Below are 25,037 nucleotides of genomic sequence, written 5' to 3'. Positions count from 1 at the left end.
TTAGTAAACGTGATTTTTTTTCGCTGCCAAAATAACCTGTGAATGTGAATTTTACCGTTAATGATAATTTTCGCGTTTAGATAATGCTATTGCCATGAGGTGATTCTTTTCACAGTTAATCTGTCCGTGATTTTTTTATTTCCAGCGAACTTCGGTTGCGATTTCACTATCGGATGCAATTTCACATTCCGATATCAACTAGGGTAGTTATTCTTTTTCATAAATACCATGCTAAACTAGGACCACCGTATACAACAATTTTGTTTTTCTGTTGATTTTAGGACAAGTAGACAATCATGATTTATAATTAAATTGACAAATATAAACAAAAAAGAAATTGACATAAACTACATTTTACGTAATTTACATTGAACTCGCTAAAAAGTCCATAAAAACTTTTCTTTTTAGGGTTCCGTACCCAAAGGGTAAAAACGGAAACCCTACTACTAAGACTTCGCTAACCGTCCGTCTGTCACAAAGGTCTATCTTATGAACTTTTATAGCTAGACAGTTGAAATTTTTACAGATAATGTATCTATGTTGCCGCTATAAGAACAAATACTAAAAACAGAATTAAATAAATGTTTATAAATAAAAAAGTACTTTCACTAAACATTATCTTTTAAGTAATAATTTTACATAGAATCTTTCAAGTCCTCGGTGGCCGCGTGGTTAAAGCGTTAGGACTTTACGCTGCTATGACGTTGGAGCCGTAGTAAGGCAGGTTCGAATCCTAGTCAAGGCGACTTTTTTTAATCTTTTTTTTTATTTTTAAATATTTTTACATATCTATTTTTACTTTTTACATATTTATTATTGATTAATACAATTTTTAGTAATGTGATTCTTTATTTTTTTTAATTACTTATACGCGCATTCAAAATATCAGCTAAATCGGAAAAAAGTGCAGTAAATATAGTGTCTAATGTTGTATAGATAATGAATGGTACGGAACTTTAGATAATGAATGGTACGAATTTTCTTTTTCAGTTGGCAGCATACTAAAATATTACACCTTTCCTACAGATATTTTGTATAGAAGTTAGTTGTCCCTAACCGTCAATAACACAAATCATACATCTTACAAATGGCTATATGGTGTCCTTGTGTTCTAAATAATATTATTAAAATAATATTTAAAAGCACAATACAAATGAAAAGTAACGATGAAAAATGACCTGTAACATAACAATGTCTCAATCTCAGCGCGAACAAGATATCATGAGGTCTCATTTTCATAGCTTTATTTTTAAAACTATCTGCGGTATACACGCGAAACGTGGCTTAATATTGATTTGACAAATAAAAGATATAACGATGATCTCTGAAAAGAGAATCTATTTATTAAAATTTGGATACTTACACAATGGAAGTAGCGGATGGGATGTAATTCTCCTGACTCCATCTACTTTGTGTTTCAAAACCTACGTAAATAATATACTTTGTATTATACGTAAAACTATAATATTATGATTTGTTTGAATATACAAAATTTGTGGTCAATTTTGATATTTAAAAACTCTTAATATAAGTTATATCTTTCTTGAGATAATTATAAAAAGTGAGCTTATAATATTCTAAATTATTATAGTAACAAGTTTATCATACACATTTTGAAAATGTTGTACCATTTATAATTATATAAGAAATTTGTTTTTTTCGGGTTATTAGGCCGTCGTCGCACAGTAGGCAATATGTCCAAACCAAGTTGCAAAAAATAACATCCACAGTTAGCATTTATGGCAATAACATTAGATTGGAAACATATTAGTTAAGAGGAAACCACATAAAACTAACAAAAAAACATATTCGGAGTCTCTTTCGAGGGGCTGTAAAACGAACTTTGCGCAAAACCTACATTTTCAGTTAATTTGTGTCCAATAACTGCCTTTTTTCTACAATTTTTTAAATAGTAGGTATTGCATTCAAGTGACACAGTATTATAACAATTGAATCGGACGACCTTAGCTTGCTGTCAATAATTATTGTGAAATTGTCATAATGTGTTTTACGTAGATTCCGGTTGCGGTAAATTTAATGTCAAGGTAAGTAAAAAAGGATCTTTTATTTTGATTTTTTGGATAAAAACTAGGTAAAGGTCAAAGTAGAACATAATCATTTAAGGTTTTTTTGATAGTGGCATATATTCTATCTTAGAAAAGTTAAGTCAAAAAAATCGCAAAAAATCGCAACTTTAAACTTATTGGAAGCGTATGTCTCCATGCGTATGTGTATAGCAAGATTCTTTATGTGGATACTTCTCATAAATTAATTGTTATAGTAGCTAGAGAAGAACTTGAAATATAAAGTTACGTAATTTTTCTCAAGATTTCCGAAGAGGTATGTCAAATGACATTTTTGACAAATTGACAAATTTTGACAGTACCTAATTTTTTAAATTAAATGAAATGGATTTTTCTTTCAGATTTAAAAATGTGCACTTCGTGACCATTGCTTCCAGCTGTTATAAAACAAAATATCAGTAAATAGTAGGTGGTAAAATAAAATTTAGATATTTTTAATAGGTATAAGTTCTGTTATTTTCGAAATCGTCATTGTTTAAGTCTCAGAATATTGTTACTTATTCAAAATATAATAATAAAATATTGTTCACATATTGTCTGGTATTATTAGAGACCCAACTTATTCAAATGACAAACAATCTTGAATAAAAGTTCGATTGGATTAGTATACTTAGGGTTTTCTTTTATACATTGACACCCCCTTTATCTTTTTTATTTGACGTTTCCGAAAACTGTCTCAAATGAAAGTGGTTTTGAATAAATTTGCCAAAAAGGTCTATTTCGCATATCCAAAGTGCTTCAAAAAATCTGGGCGTGGTTCAACTATCTTATTTCAAATTAGGTATAGGGTATGCTACATAAAAGTAGTTAGGATTTTTAGGAGAAAATAAAAAAAAAATAAATAAAAAATTGGGTACTAATTTGAAATAAGAAAGTTGGGCCACGCACAGGATTTCTAAGGCACCCTGTATATGCAAAGAAGACTGTTTTGAAAAATGTATTCCAGACCATTAAACTTTTAGAGACACTTTTTTCGAAAACGTCGAGTAAAAAAGATACAGAGGATGTCAATATATATATACCTAACCTAACAAACCCTGTATATGCCGGAGGAGTAATAATTGCTCAATATTTGTCTGTTTCATCTTGGCTCTGCCAAAAATCGTAAAATTAAGTGAAATGTAAAATATTCTTACCGCATTTTGGTAGCTGTATTAATCAAAAGATGATTTTCCCATTTTATGAATCCCCCCCACCACCCCCAGCCAATCTCAAGTCAGCCAAAACTAACTGAGTTCACGGGCTACTGGCATAGAATGTTTTTACCAAATTTGAATGAAATCGTACAATAAAAGAATTTTTGCAACATACTTCTGGATTTTTGCCCACTGTGCGTCGCACATAGGTCATTTTATGTATTTTAGGAATTAATAAATAAAAAAATTGAATGTCGAAAAAAATATTTTTTTATATTTCATCTTGGAGGTAGGGCCCCATAGATATTATATCTGCGATATTATATTTTAATATTAACAGAAGTGGCCATGGCCAGAATGACAATGTCAAAGTTTGTTTGAATTATTTCGCATAGTAAAATTACTGTCATTAGTTCATAAAGTTTCGAATTTTGTTGTTACGAATAGAAGGTGAGTTTAAAAAGTAGTGTTGTGTTATTGTGTACCATAAGGTAAGATTTATTATTAAAAAAAATAATATCCGTTTAAAAAGCTTGTGACTTGGCGAAAAGATACAATGTTTTAATAATAAGAAAAAAATAGTTTTTTTTCATAACTTTGTATTTAAAAATGTTTATAATTCAGGATTTATACAGATTTATTTCAAGAACATTTTTTTCGTATTCACAATCATTTTATCGATTAATCTATCCTAAATTTAACTGCCAAGATGTGCCAAGAGTAAATATATATATTGTTTTAGGTACCATGTCAATAGAAAAATCTCTCTTGTTTTCTGCTTGGTGTGAAGGCAATTCTTTGAAGAACAAAAATGCATCTGTTTTGCCATTTGTTCTGAACACGCTAAATTTAGGGCAACATGTTGGCGACGAACATTATAATGAAATAGTGAAAATTATTAAAAAATGTAATTATTATTATTATTACTCTTTGTCTAAATGTGTGGGAACACGGTCAAATAAGGAACCATTTATCAAAGAAGTTCTTAATTTACTTCGAGAGCGTACTTTACAGGCATCAGAGTTTGATGAAAATATTAGTCAGGATGATGATATCATCGATATTATGTCTCTAAAAGGGTACCTACATAGTGAGGCATCTCGATGCGATGTTCGCCGCGATGCATCCTACGCGCACTTACTCGTTTGCAGTGCTTAGAACGTGCGCGTAGGATGCATCGCGGCGAGCATCGCATCTAGATGCTTCACTATGTTTGTACCCTTAGTAGTGACGAGGATATCGATAGTGATTAAATAAAAATATTATTACATAAATTTCTCTAGTAAAATAGTGTTATTATCATTTTATTTATATTTGTTAAATGTTTTAGGTTGTTTTTTTCATTGTTCAAGCTAATTTTTACTTTCAATTAACTTTAAAATTAAAAATTAAATTTAGTAAACCTTCTAGATACTAATAAATTCACTTACAAAAAAGTAACGAACTACAGTTTTTGTTTGAGTTCGATATAATAAAATGAAAAAAAAATAATATATTTCGTAAGACACCCTGTACAAGCATAAAATGAAAGAAAATATCATTATCCCACGCATTTATTTATTTTCTTACCAAACAAATTTATTTTTGTTTTAAAAAATAATTTAAATTTTAAAGGCATTATTTATTACCGCCTAAATTGGCGAAAATGACCTATGTGCGTCGGTTAGAATTGCTTCCTAACGTTTCGCTAGCACGAGTGGCTAGCATCTTCAGAGGTGTGTTTGCTCCGACTGCTCACACTAGACTGATGCCTCCGCGTCGTATCTCCGTACCGTGTCACCTCCGCGTAGGTGCCAGCGCCGCCTTTATTTCTCTGTCATTATAGCCATTGGCAAGAAAGGCTTTATTTAAATGGCTTAGTTCCTCTTGGATGTGTTCTTTAGACGCATTTGTGCTAAGGAATACATCCAAGAGTAACTAAGCCATTTAAATAAAGCCTTTATTGCCAATGACTATAATGACAGAGAAATAAAGGCGGCGCTGGCACCTAGGCAGAGGAGACCTAATGTCAATGAACAGGAAAACACCGTTAATAAGGCCTTCCTTCCATATGTTTCCCAGGTCACCGATAGGATTGGTAAAGTTCTCAAGAAGCATAACATCAAAACCATATACAAACCTATCCGGAAAATAAAGGATTGCTTAAGACCAGCCAAAGACAAAAGGGAACCATTATCCTCTGCAGGGATCTACCGTATACCTTGTTCCTGTGGTAGCGTATATATTGGAACTACCAAACGCTCAGTAGGAACGAGACTTACAGAACACAAGAGAAGCTGCAGATTAGGGCAAACAAAGAAGTCGGCCGTAGCAGAACATGCTCTAAGAGATGGTGACCACAATATCCAATTCGAAGACACCCAAGTCATTGCCACAACATCTGGATATCGTCTGGTCAAGGAAGCTGTTGAAATTCACAAACACCCAAATAATTTCAACAGGACGGAAGAAACTTTCTACCTTAACAGAATTTGGCATCCAGCTATATTTAGGACCAAAGTAGCAGCACAGAGAAGTAGATCTAGGGAAAAACTGAACTCTGCAGGGAAAAAGGGAATTTTTTAGTATTTGAGGGAATTTTTTAGAATTACAGGGAATTTTTTAGTATTCTAGGGAATTTTCAGAAAATTTTATTAAATTGTGTTTCTTAAATCGAAATACATTTTTAAAGCAAATATATCTTGCACCTATTACTGACTAGGTAGGGTATATAGTGTATTCGTTATAATATTACTCGGAATATATTATTTTTTGTTCAATGTTTTTGTTTTGTTTATTTTGTGTTCTATATAGTAATATCATGTAATATTATTATGTTTACAGAATGGTTTTCAATATAATATAATCTACAAATTATAATAGGTAATATTTTTTTATTCAAAATCTGAACTAAATAGTTTACTATACTTATTTATTTATGAAGGAAACACGTACTCGTACTCGTAGATACCAGATAAAATACCTGCACATTAAAAAAAACATATAAAAAACTTTTTTAAATAGGAAACCGGGAAAACTCTAGGGAAATAAAACGTTTTCTAGGGAAATTATAGGGAATTTTGGAACTGAGAATCTAGGGAACTTCTAGGGAATTTTTTGAGATTATGCTAGGGAAATAAAAATATTTAACCTGGCAACACTGCTAGTGTGAGCAGTCGGAGCAAACACACCTCTGAAGATGCTAGCCACTCGTGCTAGCGAAACGTTAGGAAGCAATTCTAACCGACGACGGTCTAATAACCCGAAAAAACTAATTTCTTCAAATGATGGCCGCGAAAGCCTAAACTACTACATTATAATTATATAGTTACTAGTTAAATAGATATAACGAATTTTTCATTATATTTAATATATTATCCTAAAGTTCATACTTAGTATCATCGTTGATTGAAGAAATAAGAAGATACGCAACCTTATGGGCGATTTCGTGGCACAAAAGATGTCCGAGATGTAGCTGGCGTTACTGTCAGGGTGTCTGAGATTTAATTTAGCTCTGCGCGCTGACACGCGTTTACAGCGTAGCGGATAAAGTTAGCTTTCAGTCGACAAAGTGGGTGGTTGCCTGAGACAATGCTGCCAGAATTACGGATTAATCCGTAGATTTGCGGATTTTGGGTACAGTGCGTTAATAATACGTAATTTAATATAATATTATAGGATTAAACAAAGAACGGCGTCAGAGATGGCTTGGAAATGAAGATCACTGTTATTTCATATGTAAAAATTACGGTAAATGGCAATAATCCTCATTTCCAAGCCAACTAAACGATTTTTTTCGATCATACGAAATATTCAGTATCTATAAAAGAATTTTTATTTTTGTTATTTATTTTATGTTTAACATGAATAAATTTTCAATACATAAACGCGGATTTTTCATCCAAAGATATTTGCGTCAAACGTATTACAGATATTACTAGTAAATAGAAATTGACCTCAAATCCAAGGAGGCAATAGAGAAAGAGAGACATATCCTCTATTATAGATACGGGACAACACCGGTATCAGATCTAAGGAGAGACTTTAGTTAAAGAGGTGGAGAAAATGGAGACAGATCCTCCACCTCGCGGGTTCCTCAGCCGGAGGCAAGCTCCTCGAATGTGAAGGGTGGTACGGAGGGCCAAACTCCAACCGTGGAAGGGTTTGTACTCTCAGAGGAAAAATTGTTGTCAGAAGAAGATGGGAAACAGCCTTGCCACGATTTCGCCCTTAGGTTGCATATCTTTCCAATACTTACAATCAACGGTATCATGTATATCTAGTGTGACCGATGCAAGAGTTTTTATATTAAGAGTTCTTAAAACTAATATATCACCTATTTCTAAATCTAACTAATCTAAGAAGCGCATTTACAAAAGCATTATATGTATAATACTTCAAAGAAATAATACCACTGAACAAATAACAAATAATTATAAAATAAAAAAAGTAGTCAACTAGCTTGAACATTAAAGATTTTGAATACAAGTTGACATATATAATACAGGAAATATTAACTTGCAATTTGATTTACTATACTTTGCAATTTCTGAGCATGTAAAATTATTTCATGCTATCAAACTCTACATAATTACTGCTGCATATAATATTGAGAGCAGTCATCAATTGTATATACAAAGAAAATATTAACTATATGATGTAATTTGTTGAAATATAATAATTTCAATCATATATTATACAAAATGATGATCACTTTCTTAGGCCTTTATGGACAACTGGTGATAGAGTGGCTCTATCGATATAAATTATTTTAATCGTTACTGAAACCGTTATTTAGAAAAGTAACTAAATGTAAATAATATTCATATGTGAAATTATTGAAATTGTACTAGTGTTTTCTAAATATTATATAAAATATTCTATTTTGCTTTGTAAACCAACTAAATGACAGCTCTTATGACAGCTAATTGTTTGTACCATTCAAACTAATGCAGCTAAAATAACGAATTGCACGGTAAGCAAGAAAATAAACAAACTAAGTAACATAGAATTAGCTGTGTTAGAAACACACCGGTCGAAGCATGTGCGCCGACCGAAGCAAGACGAGATGGACAAAATTGGCATCGTGACAGCCCGGGAAGCTCAACCCCTTCATCTATCCAACCACACAATACATATTTAATTATACAAGCCTTGTAATATGAGCTTATTGTTAAAAAAACACTTAACTCCAATTAATTATAAAATAGAATAATAAACATTATTAAATTTTAGAAGTTTCTTTTGAAGACTAAGCTATCCATATCTAGAGAATTAGAGTTGATATAAAATACTAGGAAGAGTGATTTTGGAACAGTTCCAATTGTGGAACAGTTATCATATTCCGAAAATCACTGTTTCGGACGATGTCGATGTAGATATATGCCCGTTGCCGATGCGTGACGGCGCGGCGGCGCGCGGCGGCTTTATTCAATCAGTCTATGTTATGAAAGTGACTAGCGGAACCGCAAGAACAGGTATTTGGAACTTTCCCAAGAACGGAACAGGGACTCGTCGCATCTAAAAAAATGGCCAAACGCGTCATATATCTATCTTATTTTTTGGCGGGGAACGCCTCCTCGGCATTAGAAAATGCTGCGCGAAATAATTTCAAATATCATTTTATAGCGTTAGAATAGAAATGTCTCGCTTACGGATGAGCAAAACCTCCATTGACAAGTCATGGCGGTCGCAATGCTGTTGTGTTGCAATGACGCGGTGGGTTGTTCTTTAGACTAGAAGAAATATAGTTCTAAGCAGGTCCAGTTTTTTATATTATTATTTTTGTCAGTATTATTACGCAGGCAAATTTTACAGGGCAAGTTGGACTTTAAATCACTTGAAATACTTCTCTAGATATGGATAGTAAAAATGTATCAATACATATATAATATTTAACTCTATTATTTATAAAATATGTTTATTAGTAGATTGTTTTAAGTTATAACACACAAAATTTTAAGCCATAATATTTAAATTAAAATAAGAAGGCATTTCTTTTTATTTCGGAAACTTATTACTATTGTCAATACCGATTCTTCTTATGTGAACAGAAATAACTTGACTAAATTTGTTTAAAAGTTACATTAAAAGTAGTTGTAAATGTTCATATTTATTATATTGTTAAAAGAGTCATATTAATACAGTTAACAGAAGTGACAACAGGAAGGAAGAGCCCACCATATGGATAAGGAATTATATTCTTATTATCCTATATGGAAGTTAATCATTAACTTCTTCTGGTAAGATAAACAACATTATTTATCTTAGGTATATAAAATATTGTCCTGTATATGGTATTATTGCTATAAATTAAGGAACATCTTTGACTATATTTTGTTTTACTGTCAAAAAATGTCCGTCGCTTAAAACCTGTTTTACCTTTAAAAACATTAATTTTTATATTATGCCAATGTCTACAAATAAAGTTAACGATTATTAAGTAGCAAGGTTTCTTTTAATTAAATTTATATGATAATACAGCTAGAGATTCAATAAATATTAAAACTTTAATTAAAATATATTAACTATAGATGAATATGTAAATTATATTAGTATATTTCTTAACACAGAAAATATTTCATTATATACATACCATATTACTTTTTTAATATATTTATTGCATATTAAGTTACATACTGATTATATCATTATTGCATTAAAATATCGGCAAGAATAATTCTAAAGATAATAGTTATATATGGGAGGTCCAAAGTCAATGACTACTTTACCAATTTTAGAGATCATATAATAACCATGGCGGCCTGACAAATTTATTTCTACATGGAGTATATTGGAATACTGAAATATTACAGTTATTTTTATGTTATACTAATGAACGATTCTGCTGTGGAGAATAAATACTAATAATTGAACAGAGAAAAAAAAAATAGTGACAAACAAGGCTCAGAATCTATCTAAAATTCATTCATACATAGATATGTAGATACTATTTCAATAGATTTTTGTTTAAATACAAAAAAATACCATTTGTTTAAATACAAAAAAAATCCCCGTAGTTTTTCGTCAAAAGGACGGATTACTTGGGTCGTTAAAAAAATAATTTTTAACGACCACCCTAAAATATAAATTATATTAGACGCCTTCCTTAGCTTTTTGTTTCAAAAAGTTATATGTAAGTTGGAGGTTATGAGTCAGTAATTATTAAAAAATTATAAAAACCACAATTAAGCGGTACTGATTTTCCCATGATACATAGCATATTCTTTGGATAAAACATACATATGTATGAACAAACAGCTATAAATCAGAATGTGCCATGTCAATTTAGTAGTTAGATTTGTGCTGGAAAATAAACGTAAGATATTTTGACAGTGTAATTCTTGCATACATGCAATGCCTTCATTTTTGTGATACGCTTATTCCTCTGTTTACAAGTACAGAATTTACAACAACAGGATTGTATAATGAGAAAGCAAACCGCCATAGGTTAATAAATTCATAAAATATAGTAAACTGATAAAATAGTCATTATATCCAAGAAATATTAATATTATAGTTAGTCATAAACAGAAGATGAGCAAAAATATTATTTAATTTACTCATTACTTTTACTAAAAATTTTGAATTTTCATCTATAAAACTTACGACACTGGCGCCCCTTCCACTTTGGCTACTCATGCCCGGCTGGGGACTACCCGGTTGGGTATCTTTGCTTTTATCTCCTGCACTTTGTATGACCAAAAATGGTGGAACGGTCGCATCTGGACAGTCTTTTGTGAGATTTAAGATATCTAATTCGCATTCATCTTCCAACCAAGAGGGTAATTCTAGAAGGAGTGATATATCCATTTCCTGAAGTTCTCTTGGAGTTGCTATAACTATCAGTCCGCCGTTTAACTAAAATATATAAGAATGCTTTAGTTTTCTTATATTCGTTTTAGAGTTTCAGGTTCCGAAAATGTTCGAGTTTAAACTCTATCATATTTTTAACCGTTCTCAAGATAAATAATATATGTAATTCAAAAAAATATAAAATTCGTCCCCTCGGAGGGGTTGTGGAGGATAGAACTAAAAATACTATTATGTAGATGTAAGAAATTGATATATAAAACTTCAAAATATAACTTGGAATGTTCGCATAGAAAAAGGGAAATAAGGGATAGGAAATAGTAGAGTTAGGCTACAACGTGAATTGACAGGTATAATGAAGCGCGGGACATAGGAAATCCCATGTAAATTTTGAAATGGTCAAATATTATCTCCCAGATAATTTTATGCAAAAATTCTATTAGACTTTTTTGAAGAAACGTTAAAGTTGTACTCTTGTCTAGAATTTAGTTTTATTTGGAATAGGCATCTAAAAGTTATTTGCAAAAATCTACCTTCAAATTACTAAAAATTTATAGTACAGCCCAGAGAAAGCTACAATTAAATACCAGCAAAAATATGATTTTGTTATTGTCAAATTCGATGTCACATTTTTTTTTCGTTTACAAGAATTTCTGTGGTTTGAAAAAGATGGTTATTTTTTTTTCTGCATTGAAATGATCATCTACAATAGAATTAGTTGAACTGAGAATAGTATTCGCGGTGTATGACTTGTTTGCTGTTCATTATGATACAAACTTGATTCACATACGAAATATTTGTAACGAAATATTTGTACTTTATTAAACTATAATAATTAATAAAATGTTTACATAACTCCCCATTCACAGCCAAACACTACACCAAATGATTGTGAAATTCACACCTTACAATACAAAGCTGTTAAGAGGAGAATCTTTAGCATTCCACAGAGGTGTCGTTTTCAGTCTATCTAAATTTCTGTATTTAACAGAAAACAACGGCCTACGGCCGAGTCGGACGCTGCTGACACGTATACGTAGACGTAAAGAATCTTATTCCCGTAAAAATATAAGAAATGCGCATGCGTACGTAAACGTTTACGTGTTTGTAGTATGTGCTGTTGTTCTCTAATATGCCCATAAAGACGGGTTTTTAGTGTGCTCCACAGCATACACAACATATCTGACACAGCGGGAATACTATTTAATAGGTAATTTTTTCAGAAGTTGCTAAAATCATAATAATTATTTTATACAAAATTGCTCTGTTTAGTACCTTCCTTTGAATAAGAAGACTAAGGAAGGAGCATAATGCTATCCATGTATTCATGCATGGTGGGCGGAAAAAGCACCATAAAAGCACTCTAGGGTGGGGATCCTTGACAGTTCTGTTTGACGATTCATTTGACACATTTGAATTTGATTTGAAATTTTGTGGATTTGTCAGTCTCTACGGAGCTTATTTTATGTTATTTATTATTTATTCTACTACCGATAGTTGTATAAAGGTAGTAAATCTAGATGGAAATTGTGGCGGAACTTAAATTAACAGTGACACTATCGCGATTTATCGAAAAAGACCAAAATAGTTGGTTGTGTAGCGTGCGGTAGATCTCGGCAAAAATTGAGTGAAATAATGGAACAACTTTTCGCTAGTAAGTGACTATATAATATACATACGTGTAGTAAACCGATCATTTATGAAATTCACTTAAATTAACTAAATTATATATTTTTCTTGCATTTTAGCTTTTATTTATTACTTGTCAAAGATTAGACGTCAAAGAATTTAGATACGTTAATTTGACTTACCTGCTTCAGTAGCGTATCGGATGTTTGTCTTAATAAATACTTATTATAACTTATCTATTTTTATTAGAATTATATATTTTTATAACAATTTTAATAACTACCAACTTATTTAACAATTTATTCACAACGTAAAATAAAACAACAAATTATTGAGTCTACCCTACATCATAGTTTTACATTTTTTAAATAAAATTAGAACGACACTGATAAACCGGAATTTAAGTCGGCCATATTTGAAGCCCATCGCGGTGTACCTAAGATTTTTGATATGCTCCTTCCTTAGTCTTCTTATTCAAAGGTACCTTCAAATTTTTGTAAACAAAATGTGACATCGAATTTCACAATGACACAATCACATTCTTGCTTGTATTTTAATTGTAGCTTTTTCTGGGCAGTATTATAAATTTTACTAATTTGAAGGTATATTTTTGCAAATAAGTTTTGAATGACTATTCCAAATGAATCGAAATTCTACCCAAAAGTATAACTTTAACGCCTCTTCAAAAAAGTCTAATACAATTGTTGCATAAATCATCTGGGGAGATAATATTTGACCGTTTCAAAATTAACATGGGCTTTCCTATGTCCCGTGTTCCGATGCACCGCCCTGTATATAAATAACATGTCTCGATTTTTTTACGAATATTATACCTTTTCTAACGAATTTGTAAGTTTCTTTAGTTTGTATAGTACTTTACTACGCTTATCCGCGAATAACAAGACGGTAAATTATCAATATTCTTGGCAGAGCTTATTCTGTGCATACTGTGTTATGGGAAACAGTAGAGAACGCAGAAAGCCTTGCGGCCTATCACTGTGATATGCTACTTTTATTTCACCTTGAAAAAGTCACAGGTAATGATCTTTTACCCATCTCTAGTTAATGGATCAAATTATCATAATGGTACAAAAGAATCGAAGGTGTGGTAGAATAAAAGTTTTTGGGAACAAACAACTTATATATGAAGATGATACGAATGTTGTAAGTTAAATTAAAGCTTAAAAGAAAAAAGAAATATGTTGAAAACATATATTTTTATTATTTTATCCTTACCTGATTAAGTGAAAACGCTGATATAGAATCTTGTTCTTTATGAATAATTCTAACAGGTTCCAGAGCTGGTTCTGATTGAGGAAGAACTTCGTCCAAAGCACTGATAGACCTACATTTTTAAATATTATAATTAGAATTAAACCTGTAATCATAATCAACGATTTATAAATTAAACTCGGATACAGGTTTATGACATTGGAAGCTTAAGATGAATATATTAAAATTGGAAAATAATTTAAAAGATAAAATTGAAACACACGAGCTAACACTAAATGAGATTAACACTAGATGAGATTTGAAAAATATAACAATTATTCTTGATGATATTTTTTTGTATAGTAAAAGGCAATAATTTGCTATGACTTGAGTTGTAGTATTTTTTTAGTTTTGTTAGTTTTCCCAATTTAAGAACAAATTTTCAATAAATCCGATCCACTTTGTACTTGTTTATAAAAATATGGAAAATGTTTTCACAATACCGGGTGTTTTTCAAAAGTGGCATCATAATTTGGTAGCACATACTTATGGTATGTCGAGTCAAATTGTCGTTATGAACACAGCCATTGAAATTTCAAGTACTATTCTTATAGGCAAACCTTTAGGCAAACATATCAAAAATTGACATTGATGTCATTCTATTCAGAATGTAATTTTTTATCAAATAGTAAAAAATAGTACTGAGAGTACTATTTCAAAATCAAAAGTTGTAGTAATTTCCAGTGAAACAGGAAGTGACCAAAAATAATTGAATACGTCAATCAATCCTGATTTATGTCATATACTAACATACCAAATCTCATTTTTTACCTAAAAACACTTTTGAAAAACACCCAGCATGGTAGAGATGCGCATTGATTGAATGAATTATTTGAACGAGTCTTAAAGTTGTGAGAATCAACTCATTGCTTAGAGATGAAAAAATATCGATCTTTAATTTAAATTTTACAAACCCAATAAAGAGACTTAAACAAACCCTCTGTTTGCAAAAAGACGTTTTATAGACCATTTAAGTTTAATATTATTTATCTTATTTATTTCTTCTACTCCAGAAAAAAATACCTTCTCTTGCCAAACACTGCCCTAATGAAAATTTCCTGCACTGATTCTTGATGAACTAAATAACTCCACAAAACTCGTGCCGGACCCGCCGAACTTTTGGTAGAGAATGGAGTGTTATGTGGTTCCAAAATTTGTCTATAAAAAATTAATAAGAACATGAAACATCAAAAAAAGTTTTCATCTACCTGTATTTTTGAATAGGTGGTCCAGTTGTATTTTCAACAAAACACCCTGGAATATATTCTGGAGGTGTCTGCCTTAGCTCAAGTTCTCTTCTCAGGTTTTCTTGCCACTGTGTTAAGCTTCGCAAAGCACTATGGATTAAAGGACTTGATACCGGTAATTCTGATGTTTCAAGACAAGCAACCTAAATAAATAATTTTCTTATTAAGAATCTTGATACGTATGTACACCCCATAAAAGAAAATTGTATAAAAAGTTACACATATTTTCTTACACATAAAAATGTAACTGAGCATTTATATAAAATACCTCATAAATAATATAACTGGATGAATCGAAAAAAAAATTACTTGAACATTAAAGCATCCTATAAAGGGTAAATAGTAATTTATGTAGATTTTATTCAAATTTAAAATGTTTTGTATTCAGTGTAACGTTTCACTCCGTTTTGTCGTTCCGTTGTATCAAAGGCGCCACCTTGTACATTTTAAACTATTTTCAAAATATTTAATTTATAAAATTACATAAAAACTATATTACAGCTTTTTATATTTTATTTAAAAATAGAATTTTTGATGTTTATTATTTAATAAAGATTTAAAAATACGTAGATAAATTGCAGTGGTAGGAAAAACCGATTAATTTAAATAATCGAGTACTCGAGTTTCAAGCGATTTCAATAATCGAGCGATCGCTCGAGCGAAATTTCGCTCGTATGTAAAAATACGGTTTTTCGCCGTCGCTTGTCGTACTCGCAACTCGTAACGCCAAGCAGTAAGCTGCGTGCGCAGAGCACATATTCTTTCGGTGATGAATGGCCAGAAGCAAGCGACGAGTAAAGCCGGAGTCTCATGCATCCGAAATCCGATGGTACGACATCCGAAATTTGAAGTTATCCTGTGAAATAAAAAAAGCCTGTCACATACGTTTAAATAACATACATAAGTTCGTTCCGAAATTTGACAGTTTTGACATTTTTCTGCTGCATTGAATAGAGATTCATGTCATGTTTTATTGGAGAAACACTTATAAAAATAACTTCCTCGCCAAATATCCCGAAATTGCCCACTTCCCACTAAACTTGTTTTTAAAAACCAATGTTTTCAAAAAAAGTGAGGTTAAAAAACACACGATATCGTACAAAAGTTAAACAAAATTTAACTTTATACGACGTCGGACGATTAGTTAAAAATATCGGATAAAAACTGGTGTCAAAATATTTCAACCAATAGGAGCACCGTCGGATCGTCGTGTCATCGGATTTCGGATGCATGAGACTCCGGCTTAAAGCTTGATTTTCATGCATCCGTTAAACGTTGATACGATGGTCCGACGGTGCTCTGATTGGTCATAGCGTCTTCGCGCCACTTTTCATTCGTAAATATTTTACTTCAGCTCGTCAACGGACCCGTTCATGCGATAACGGACGTTTTGACACTTTTTTGACAAATTTAATCTAACCTTAATAAAAATATAAGTAAAATAGCTAAATCGTTATGGAAACGGAAATATAAAATAACACCGTCGTATATCCGATAAACGGAAGCACGAAAATGCAATAAATTGTAAAAATGTAAAAAATTTAATTTAATGCATAAAAATGTAAAAAATTTAAAAACTGCGTTATTTTCTAACCAATCAAAGTCTTTAAATTCTACCAATAAAATTAATATCGTATCAACGTATCGTCGGACAACGGATGCATGAAAATCAAGCTTAATTCGCTTGATTTAGTTCAGTTTAAAGTATTGTCGATGTAGGTCGTAAAATTTTGTCACTCGGATAGCAACGGATGACAATGTACCCAAATTCGCTCGTTTCGTATCAATATGTCACATTCAAATTTAAAATGGGAATTCGATTTATTTCTTAATAGGATTGCTTGCGTTCGTCGCCCGTTGCAAGTTACGAGTTATGCATCGGTCGTTCATAATCGAGCGATGTCGATTATTTCAATAATCGAGTACTCGAGTGAATTTTCGAGTGCGTCCACATTGCTCGTGATCCTGCTCGCGCTCTTGCTTCTGATTATGCTTGCACTTCCTGTTTGTTGTGTCTCAAGATTTTTCGGCTCGCGAGCAACGGCGTCCACATTGTAACGTAATCCTTGCGTTCGTGCTGTTCGGGCATGGATGATACCGAAGTATTTTTAATAGTGGCTGCTAGTGCAATCATTATTGCAAAACGAAGGAGACAAAGAGAAAAAATGGCGGTGTTGGATGACTAATAATTTTAAGTAGATCCCAGCACAGTGAAAGTGACCTTCTACGCGATTTACAAACAGTCAGAATGTTTTTTAATAATTTTTATCGCATTACTACTAATTTTGAAAGATTTATTAATTCAGTTGGCCCCCGTATAGAAAGAAAAAATACAACTTTTAGGAAGTGTATTCCGGTTAAAAGAAGAGTTGAAGAAATATATGTTGAAGAGCGAGCGTCGCGGGCTGCGCGAACGTCTCGCTCCGGCTGTTTGCCATGTTTTTCGTGACGCACCTTAAGAAGAAGAAGTACACAGATGTACACTTACCGATAGAAATTCATTTAATCTATTTTGTGCTATTTTCAAGGTCGCAAGTTTTAACACAAGCCAAGAATAAGATGTCGGATCAGAATGTTCATTATTTACAACCTTGGCAATTTTGGGAGTTTCGAATACATCTTCATCGTCTTCTTCGTCTTCGTTTTCACTTTCTACCTCATCAATATAGTAACTACACTCAGGCTAAAAAAATTATCAGCAATATTGACTAAGTAGTATTTATTTTTTTTATTTTCTCACTTTCTGTAACAGAAAAGCTAGAATGCTCATTTCGGGAGGAACGAATTGTTCCCTATAAGTTGGTTTGTCTTCCTTCATAACACTTGGTTGATGACCCAATAATTTTGTGTTTAGTTTAACTCTTTGTTTATTTAACCAATTCGCTGCGCTGCTGGAGTCTTCGCTCGGAGTTTGGACGCTAGTCTGGGTCTGTAAGCTTGGATGATTGCTTTGGCTGCTTGTGACACTCGCTGTACGTAGTAGTTTTTTTACGCCACCACCAAAAAGTCTAAAATTATGCAAATACGGAAAATAAGACACCATTAAGTTAACGAATTAAAAATATATGTATGCATATTTTTTCACAGAACTCGTTCGTCCATTGATTATTTTTTAGAAGTCTAATATAGATACAAATCTGAATATTCAAGGTTAAATATTTAAGTTAAGAAAAGAGTTAAGACGTACAGAATATCCCGTTTTGAGTATTTTTTTGTTCATTAAGACGTTAAACGCCGCAATGCAAAAATGTTTTTCTGTTTGAGGCTGGCCGATTATTTACTGGCAGAATTGATTCTTATGAAGCTGCGTACCTACATATTTATGCAATCAAATAGTCAGCTGATCGGCTCCATAAGAATGAGTGTATTCTTTTCCGGCACGAAAAACGGACACCTTAAAATTTTCATGTATTTTAAAGTTTAATATTGTCTTTTAATGTTTATGTTTTGTTCACGTGGACCGATTTTGATAATTTTTTATGTAATATGTAGCTAAATTATTTTACTTTTTAGTATCTCTTTCTAAACTGAAAATGAAAGTTCCCATCTGTCAATTATACGAGGGAAAACAAAATGTTGATACTTTGGTGAATGTTTGATAACCCCTGTGGAATATATTAAGACAGCAAGGAATTTAAAAGTAATTTTATCATCTAGGTACATCCTTTCTCCATAGTTCGTTTTTTGGTTCATCTCAAGCTTTATTTTTATTCAAAATATTCGGTTTTGAAGAAGACACTAACATTTTTTCGTAATTTTTACATTAAAACCATGCTTTTGCTTTTGGTCCTAGACAACAGACCTAGTAAGGTCCCGAAGCAGGCCTTTGTGACATAAGATTTGCTTCGTTTAATCTTATTTTTACAGTCCGTTCACTTTACATGTACGTTCCTTAGGTGCAATTCATTATAAATCTGAAAAGCTGGAAAACGGCTAGCGATAAGCTTACAATAAGTTTCGATTCGAAGTTTTAATACGAAGATTCATGGACTTCTAGTATATACGAACTTTCGAGGAAGCGACTGCACTGACTTCGTGCACACCTAAATCTATTAGCGACGTAATTTTGATCTCTATAATCTTCAATTAAATAAAAAATACGGGATACAACTTCTAGACTTAAAACCATCTTTGCTAGAGTATCTGCCCAACAGTCAACAGACAATAATAATATGATTTTTCCATAACAGTGACATTGGATAAATCATAAATACTATTTCGTAGGTTGCAGTTGACTGATCCTAAAAGCAAAGACATGGTTTTAATTTAAAAATTACGAAAAAATGTTAGTGTCTTCTTCAAAAGCGAATATCTCCAAATAAAATAAACGTATTGAAATGAACCAAAAAATTAACTTCGAGAAAAAATGCACCTAGATGTTAAAATTATTTTCAAATTCCTTGCTTTTTTAACATATTCCACAGGGTGTCCCAAACTCTCATATTTTTTAATATGATATTTTAGGTGTTTGAGCCATTATTACGTGATAAAATGTGATAGTTTATGTTTATGAGGCAATATTTCGTGATAAAATATAAAGAAATGTGTGGAAGTTATCATATACGATTTGAAGTTGAACTTCAACCTTCAATAACTTTCAAACGAGTCGATTAAATGAAAATTTATATCAGACCTATGGTTTCCCCGTGTTGTTTAAATAAAAATAATTTTATAATAAATAATAGGGAAATAGAAAATAGAAAATCACGATGAGGCACCTCTTTATATTAATATTAAAAGCTCAAACTTTAACAGAATTTTTTTTTCATCATCCTGAACTATATTTTTACGAAAAAAAATATTTTTTTGTGGTGCACCCTAGTGTATGTTACTATACAGGGTGGTCCGAACTGTATTCCGGAAACTTCGGCAGCATATTCTGCAGATAAAAATAAGTAAAAAATAGTTCGTATAAATGGATGTCCTAAAATGCTTAGTTTCGGAGATACAGGGTGTAGAAGTTTCATTTTTATTTCGGTTTTTTCTAAATAATTTCTGAAGTACCGTCAATATTTGGATGAAAATTAGTATCTGGGAGTTTTTTGACATAAGAAATTTGATTTTGATGTCAATATGACTCCTACTAGTAGAGGGCGCTACCTACATATTTTTTAATTGGTTTGAAGAGTAATACCTTTTCGTCCCTACCTGTATGAAGCTACTGAGTAAAAAAAATATACACTTACTACGTTTTTTACGTAAAAAAGGTCTCTTGTTAAAAATCGCTACGAGTAACGGTTTTCGAGATATTTGAAATCGAAATTATCAATACCTGTCATCATTGACATAAATTAAACATGTTGACTAAATAGTTATTAGACTGAAATCATAAATTTGAAATGTTTCGTGCCAAAAGTTCAACAGAAACTGTTTTATCATCATTTTTTGGCAGAAAAAATTATGATTAACTTAAAAAAATAAAAATTTCCCAAATTTATCATTTCAGTCAAAGAACTATCTACTCAACATGCTTATTTTTCGTCAATAATGACAAGTATTGACTATTTCCATTCAAAATATCTTGAAAACAGTTGCTCGTAGCGATTATTACAAAGAGCTATTTTTTACGTAAAATGTCACAGAGATGTATATTTTTGCCCTCGGTAGTTTTATACAGGTACAGACAAAAAGTTATTACATTTCAAAACAGTTAAAACACATGTAGGTGGCGCCCTCTACTAGTAGGAGTCATATTGACATCAAAATCAAATTCCTCGTGTTAAAAAACTCCCAAACACCAATTTTCGTCCAAATATTGACGTTACTTCAGAAATTATTTGGAAAAAATCGAAATAAAAATGAAATTTCTACACCCTGTATCTCTGAAACTAAGATTTTATAGGACATACATTTATACGAATTTTTTTATTTATTTTTATCTGCAGAATATTAAGATATTAATTCAGCCATAATATAGCTGAAGTTTCCAGAATACAGTTAGGACCATCCTGTATACTGTTTTCACTTTTACACCTAAATAACCGGTCGACTCGAAATTGCATGTCAGCGCCTAGCCGTAATCTTAAAAATTGAGAACTGTACATAAAATAGATCCCAAAAAAACTTTTAAAGACCGTTTTGCGTGAAAGATCCTCTATAATACATACCTTCCCCAAACTTCAGGATTGAAAGTATGGGCGGCAACGTGAAACAAGATTACACAATCGCAAGTTACCAAACCATAGATTAGTAATGCTAAATAGGTAGCAGTAAAGGCTTCGCAAAGAAGGACTGTGAGCCTTGGAGTATCTTCGTCCTTTTCTCGAGCGAGTAACGCTCTTAGACCACTGACTCCAGGCCATTTCGCTGGAAACGTTACTATCATAAGAGTTTCATTGACTGATATTTTACGTTTTCGGCCGACAAGATAAGTAGAAGTGATATCCTAAAAACATTGTATGTTATATAAAAACAAATATTCAACGTACATTTATGCGCTTATTTTCACCTGAGATTCTTGAATTGTTGCTTTGAAAGTATCTGAGTCACACAGAGATTGATATATACAAGCTGACAAAGCAATAGCTAAATCTCTCAAAACTAACAACTGGCTTTGGTTGGTATTTGGATTTGGTAATTCTACCATCTGCGAAAAAAAGAATATAAAATATACTGATTTAATTCTATAAAACGGTACTAACTGTTTGAAGCATATCATGTGTCAAGCTTTGCAGGTATCTAATGGGATCTGCTACCACAGTTTTGCTACTAGCAACAGTTGCTGCCAGTAATGGTAAACTAGTTGGGAAAGGCAAAGGACTTAGTAACTGTTGATGTGTTTTCTCTTGTTGCAATTCTTGCAATAAAAGCATCAATTCCATTCTAACTGATGCCAACCCTCCAGTAGCACCGTGTAAGGAACAGTAACTTAAAAGGGTCCTGAGTAATGTCTCGTTAGCTAATAAAAATAGTTATTGTTAAACTCTAAATAAAAACATTAAATCATTAAATTTGATTTAGTGTTTTTATTTTGCTGTGTAACACCAAAGGTTCCAACCCTCAACTGTAATAAACTCTAAAACAAAAGAAAAGCGTTAGAATCTACCTCTTAGCCAGCGTTTCCTCTTTGCAGCTCTTTGAACTTTGGCTTCAAAATCAAGTTTTTCCTGAATTAAAATTTCATGCAGGGTCGGTTTTGGATTGTGTTCGGTGATTTGACCTTCAGGTTCAGGAGATGTTTCTAAATCTGATGATTCAACGACATCAGACGTAGTGTAACTGCACAATTCTCTCAATGCCTCTACTTCTTTTTCTAACCAAATATATAGTTGATAGCGTAACTGTCCACCATCGACTTCAAAACCGGTAGCTAATGTTGATAGTTCTTCCATAAGAATTTTTAGGCAAGCAACAAATTTTAATTGCTGTGCCATAATATCCACCTGGTTCTGAATTTCCTCTTCAATGTTTTCTTTGGTTTCCTCATCTGCAATCTCGTCTTTAGTAACTTTCATTGCTAGACCTCCCGATTCATCTGATTCATTTCCTTAAAAAGTTTAGTTTGATTACATATCGTAGTTTTGTAAGATTTATAATGGAAACATTTTTGTTCAGTTTAGGATATAGGTATTTTATGGTTTATTTTATAATTGGGTGTTGGGTGTGTGCTAAGAGTATATAAATATGAAATCAGAACTTGAATTACAGTGAGATTATTATTGTAAATCTTAAAAAAAGTAAAGGCTTCAAAAATAGTTGAGGAGCGTCACAGACAAAAAAAAAACGAAAAGGGACAACTTTACCCTAGTTCTGAAATTAATTTTGAGTTAACTAATAATTTTATGCTTTTATACTTGCAATTTGGCATTTATTTATCTACTTGTCAAAAATTATTAAAATCTTAGATCTTATAAATTAAAATACATCAATTTTATGGATTTTACTTATAACTGATTCAGTGGCGTATATTTGTTATTAAATACTTATTTTTATTTTTATTAGAAATGTGTTCTTCAACAGAAAATAGTATTTATCCACTCAAGGTAAAATAAAACCAGCAAATTATTGAGTCAGTCCTACTTTAATGTTCTCACACGTTTAAAAAAAATAGGACGCCACTGATAATCGGGGAATACAGCTATTGGATAACAAGGCTAAGGAAGTAGCATATCAGCGTATCAACAAAAGTTGATACGCTGATATGCTATTTCGTTAATAAATATAAAATTATAAAATACAGCAATTGGTTTGGCCCATTGAATAACAAGACTAAGGAAGTAGCATATTAGTGTAACAACAAAAGTTGACTGAGAAAAAAGCTGGGCGCAACTAAGGGAGCCAGGAGCGTCATCAATATTTTGCCGGTGAACCTTGCGTTAAGGGCGGTAAGCCGTCGGTGTCGGTCTTAACAGATAGAGATCCTGCCGCGGGAGATAATTAGAAATATTATTTACAGCCTTAGAATAAAAATATCTAAAGCTCACGCTCAATGATCACCGAACCGTCGAATCGCAAGCAAGACCACAAACCGCATCAGCGCATAGTGAGTATGGAGTTATAATATGTATAGTATGTTTAGGTTTGTATGATTATATTCTTTATCTTGGGGTAGCTTCCTTGATATAAATAGACGCATACTCGCGTATAAAAATGTTTTAATTAAATTATATGCTCACCTTCATCATCACTCCATTTCAGTTCTAAATCATCTGTTTTAACACCATTATTAGCTGGTCCACTCCAATCAAAGCTTGCGGCATTTTGTGGATGACTATCCCAGGAAATAATCCCGGTGGCTATTTCATCAATTTTTTCCTGCTGTTGACCCTTTGGTGATAAAACTAGAAATTATTTTAATATATTAATTGTTTTAAACTAGGTACAGTATGATCAAAAAGCCTTATAATAAACATGCGCATTTATGTGTTCTGTGACACATAAACAATTCTTATGGTAAATTATATTAAACTAGTTGAAGCCTGGCGCATCCGCAACGACATCAGGAAAAAACTATGTACTTTTTATTTTTTTTTAATTAAATGAAAAACAAAATATCCGGCGAAGACAGTTTCTAGAAGAGTCAATTAGCTATCTTTTAGTAAAAAAGCAACTTTCTACAGCAAGTCGTTACTTCAGTAGAGACGACACAGATAAACATTAGCATTTTATATATGTAGATTTTTCGCACGCTTGATTTTAAGACTCTTTGATAGTAAGGTATTTTTATAACATATATACCTGTAGGTGTTCCTTTCACTTTATCAGATACTACATAAGGTAATTTTGATAGTACTTCTAAAGCAAGAGCAGGACATCCAGCTCTAAAATGTCCATGAGCAGTTGCAAAATATAATTGCCTTTCTAAAGGAGTTATTGATTTTTGCCCATAATTAGCCAAATGCTGTCTAACAAGTAATGGATGAGTTCTCAAATATACATAAAAATTAAACACATTTGGGTCAGCCTCTTTAGTTTCCTTAGCTTCATCGTCATGAGCCGGATGCTGTGTACCAGCATTTCCAATTAAAAGAGTGCTTAAAGAAGCCTGATAGTCCTTTAGAGACCATAATGCCATCGATCTTAAAAATGGATCAGGGTGAGCTCTTGTGAGATCTTGATTTTCACCATTTTCATCGCATCCCAATATTTCTTGATACAGTAATTTCTGTAAATTGGGTCCGTCCCCTTCATACAGCCTTGTAATTATAATGGCTAATTGAATATCGTTTATTTTGTGAATGCATATTTCTACGGCGTCCCTCAAATTTCCGGATAGAATAAAGAATGCGGCGGCATGATCGAATCTTTGTTTTCCCAATAGAGCGTACGCGTTCTTTAAAGCTGCCTTACGCCAACGATCTTCTGAGAAATTATTTGAAAAGAACTTTGTCATCCTTTCATCTCTTTTCGATCTAAATTAAAAAAAAATATATTATTAT

At 32.1% G+C, this 25,037-nt stretch overlaps 1 protein-coding gene and 1 long non-coding RNA gene across 4 annotated transcripts in view; one reads left to right on the top strand and one right to left on the bottom strand.

Moving 5' to 3' along the window:
• The window catches only part of LOC115881397 (dmX-like protein 2), a 66,735-nt gene that overhangs the window by 5,977 nt on the left and 35,721 nt on the right, over positions 1-25,037 (bottom strand). For 2 of the 3 annotated variants that reach the window (XM_030898855.1, XM_030898856.1), the window contains exons 14-27: positions 24,337-25,010; positions 23,775-23,939; positions 22,205-22,645; positions 21,801-22,057; positions 21,608-21,745; positions 21,267-21,544; positions 17,900-18,167; positions 17,648-17,842; positions 15,121-15,302; positions 14,936-15,070; positions 13,877-13,985; positions 10,808-11,059; positions 8,232-8,315; positions 1,364-1,424 (exon numbers count right to left, since the gene is read on the bottom strand). In XM_030898855.1, the coding sequence (XP_030754715.1) occupies positions 1,364-1,424; positions 8,232-8,315; positions 10,808-11,059; positions 13,877-13,985; positions 14,936-15,070; positions 15,121-15,302; positions 17,648-17,842; positions 17,900-18,167; positions 21,267-21,544; positions 21,608-21,745; positions 21,801-22,057; positions 22,205-22,645; positions 23,775-23,939; positions 24,337-25,010 (3,239 nt within the window). The remainder of the gene's footprint in view (positions 1-1,363; positions 1,425-8,231; positions 8,316-10,807; positions 11,060-13,876; positions 13,986-14,935; positions 15,071-15,120; positions 15,303-17,647; positions 17,843-17,899; positions 18,168-21,266; positions 21,545-21,607; positions 21,746-21,800; positions 22,058-22,204; positions 22,646-23,774; positions 23,940-24,336; positions 25,011-25,037) is intronic. The other variant, XM_030898857.1, reaches the window with a different exon arrangement.
• LOC115881398 lies at positions 3,414-4,024 on the top strand. The gene is made up of 2 exons (XR_004050039.1): positions 3,414-3,711; positions 3,963-4,024. It is a non-coding gene; the product is annotated as an uncharacterized LOC115881398 (long non-coding RNA).

This window comes from Sitophilus oryzae, unplaced genomic scaffold (assembly GCF_002938485.1).
Source record: "Sitophilus oryzae breed Bouriz unplaced genomic scaffold, Soryzae_2.0 scaffold_1718_pilon_pilon, whole genome shotgun sequence".
Taxonomy (NCBI): Eukaryota; Metazoa; Arthropoda; class Insecta; order Coleoptera; family Curculionidae; genus Sitophilus; species Sitophilus oryzae.
Note: the sequence above shows the minus strand (reverse complement) of the source record. Positions and strands in the feature narration are given on the sequence as shown.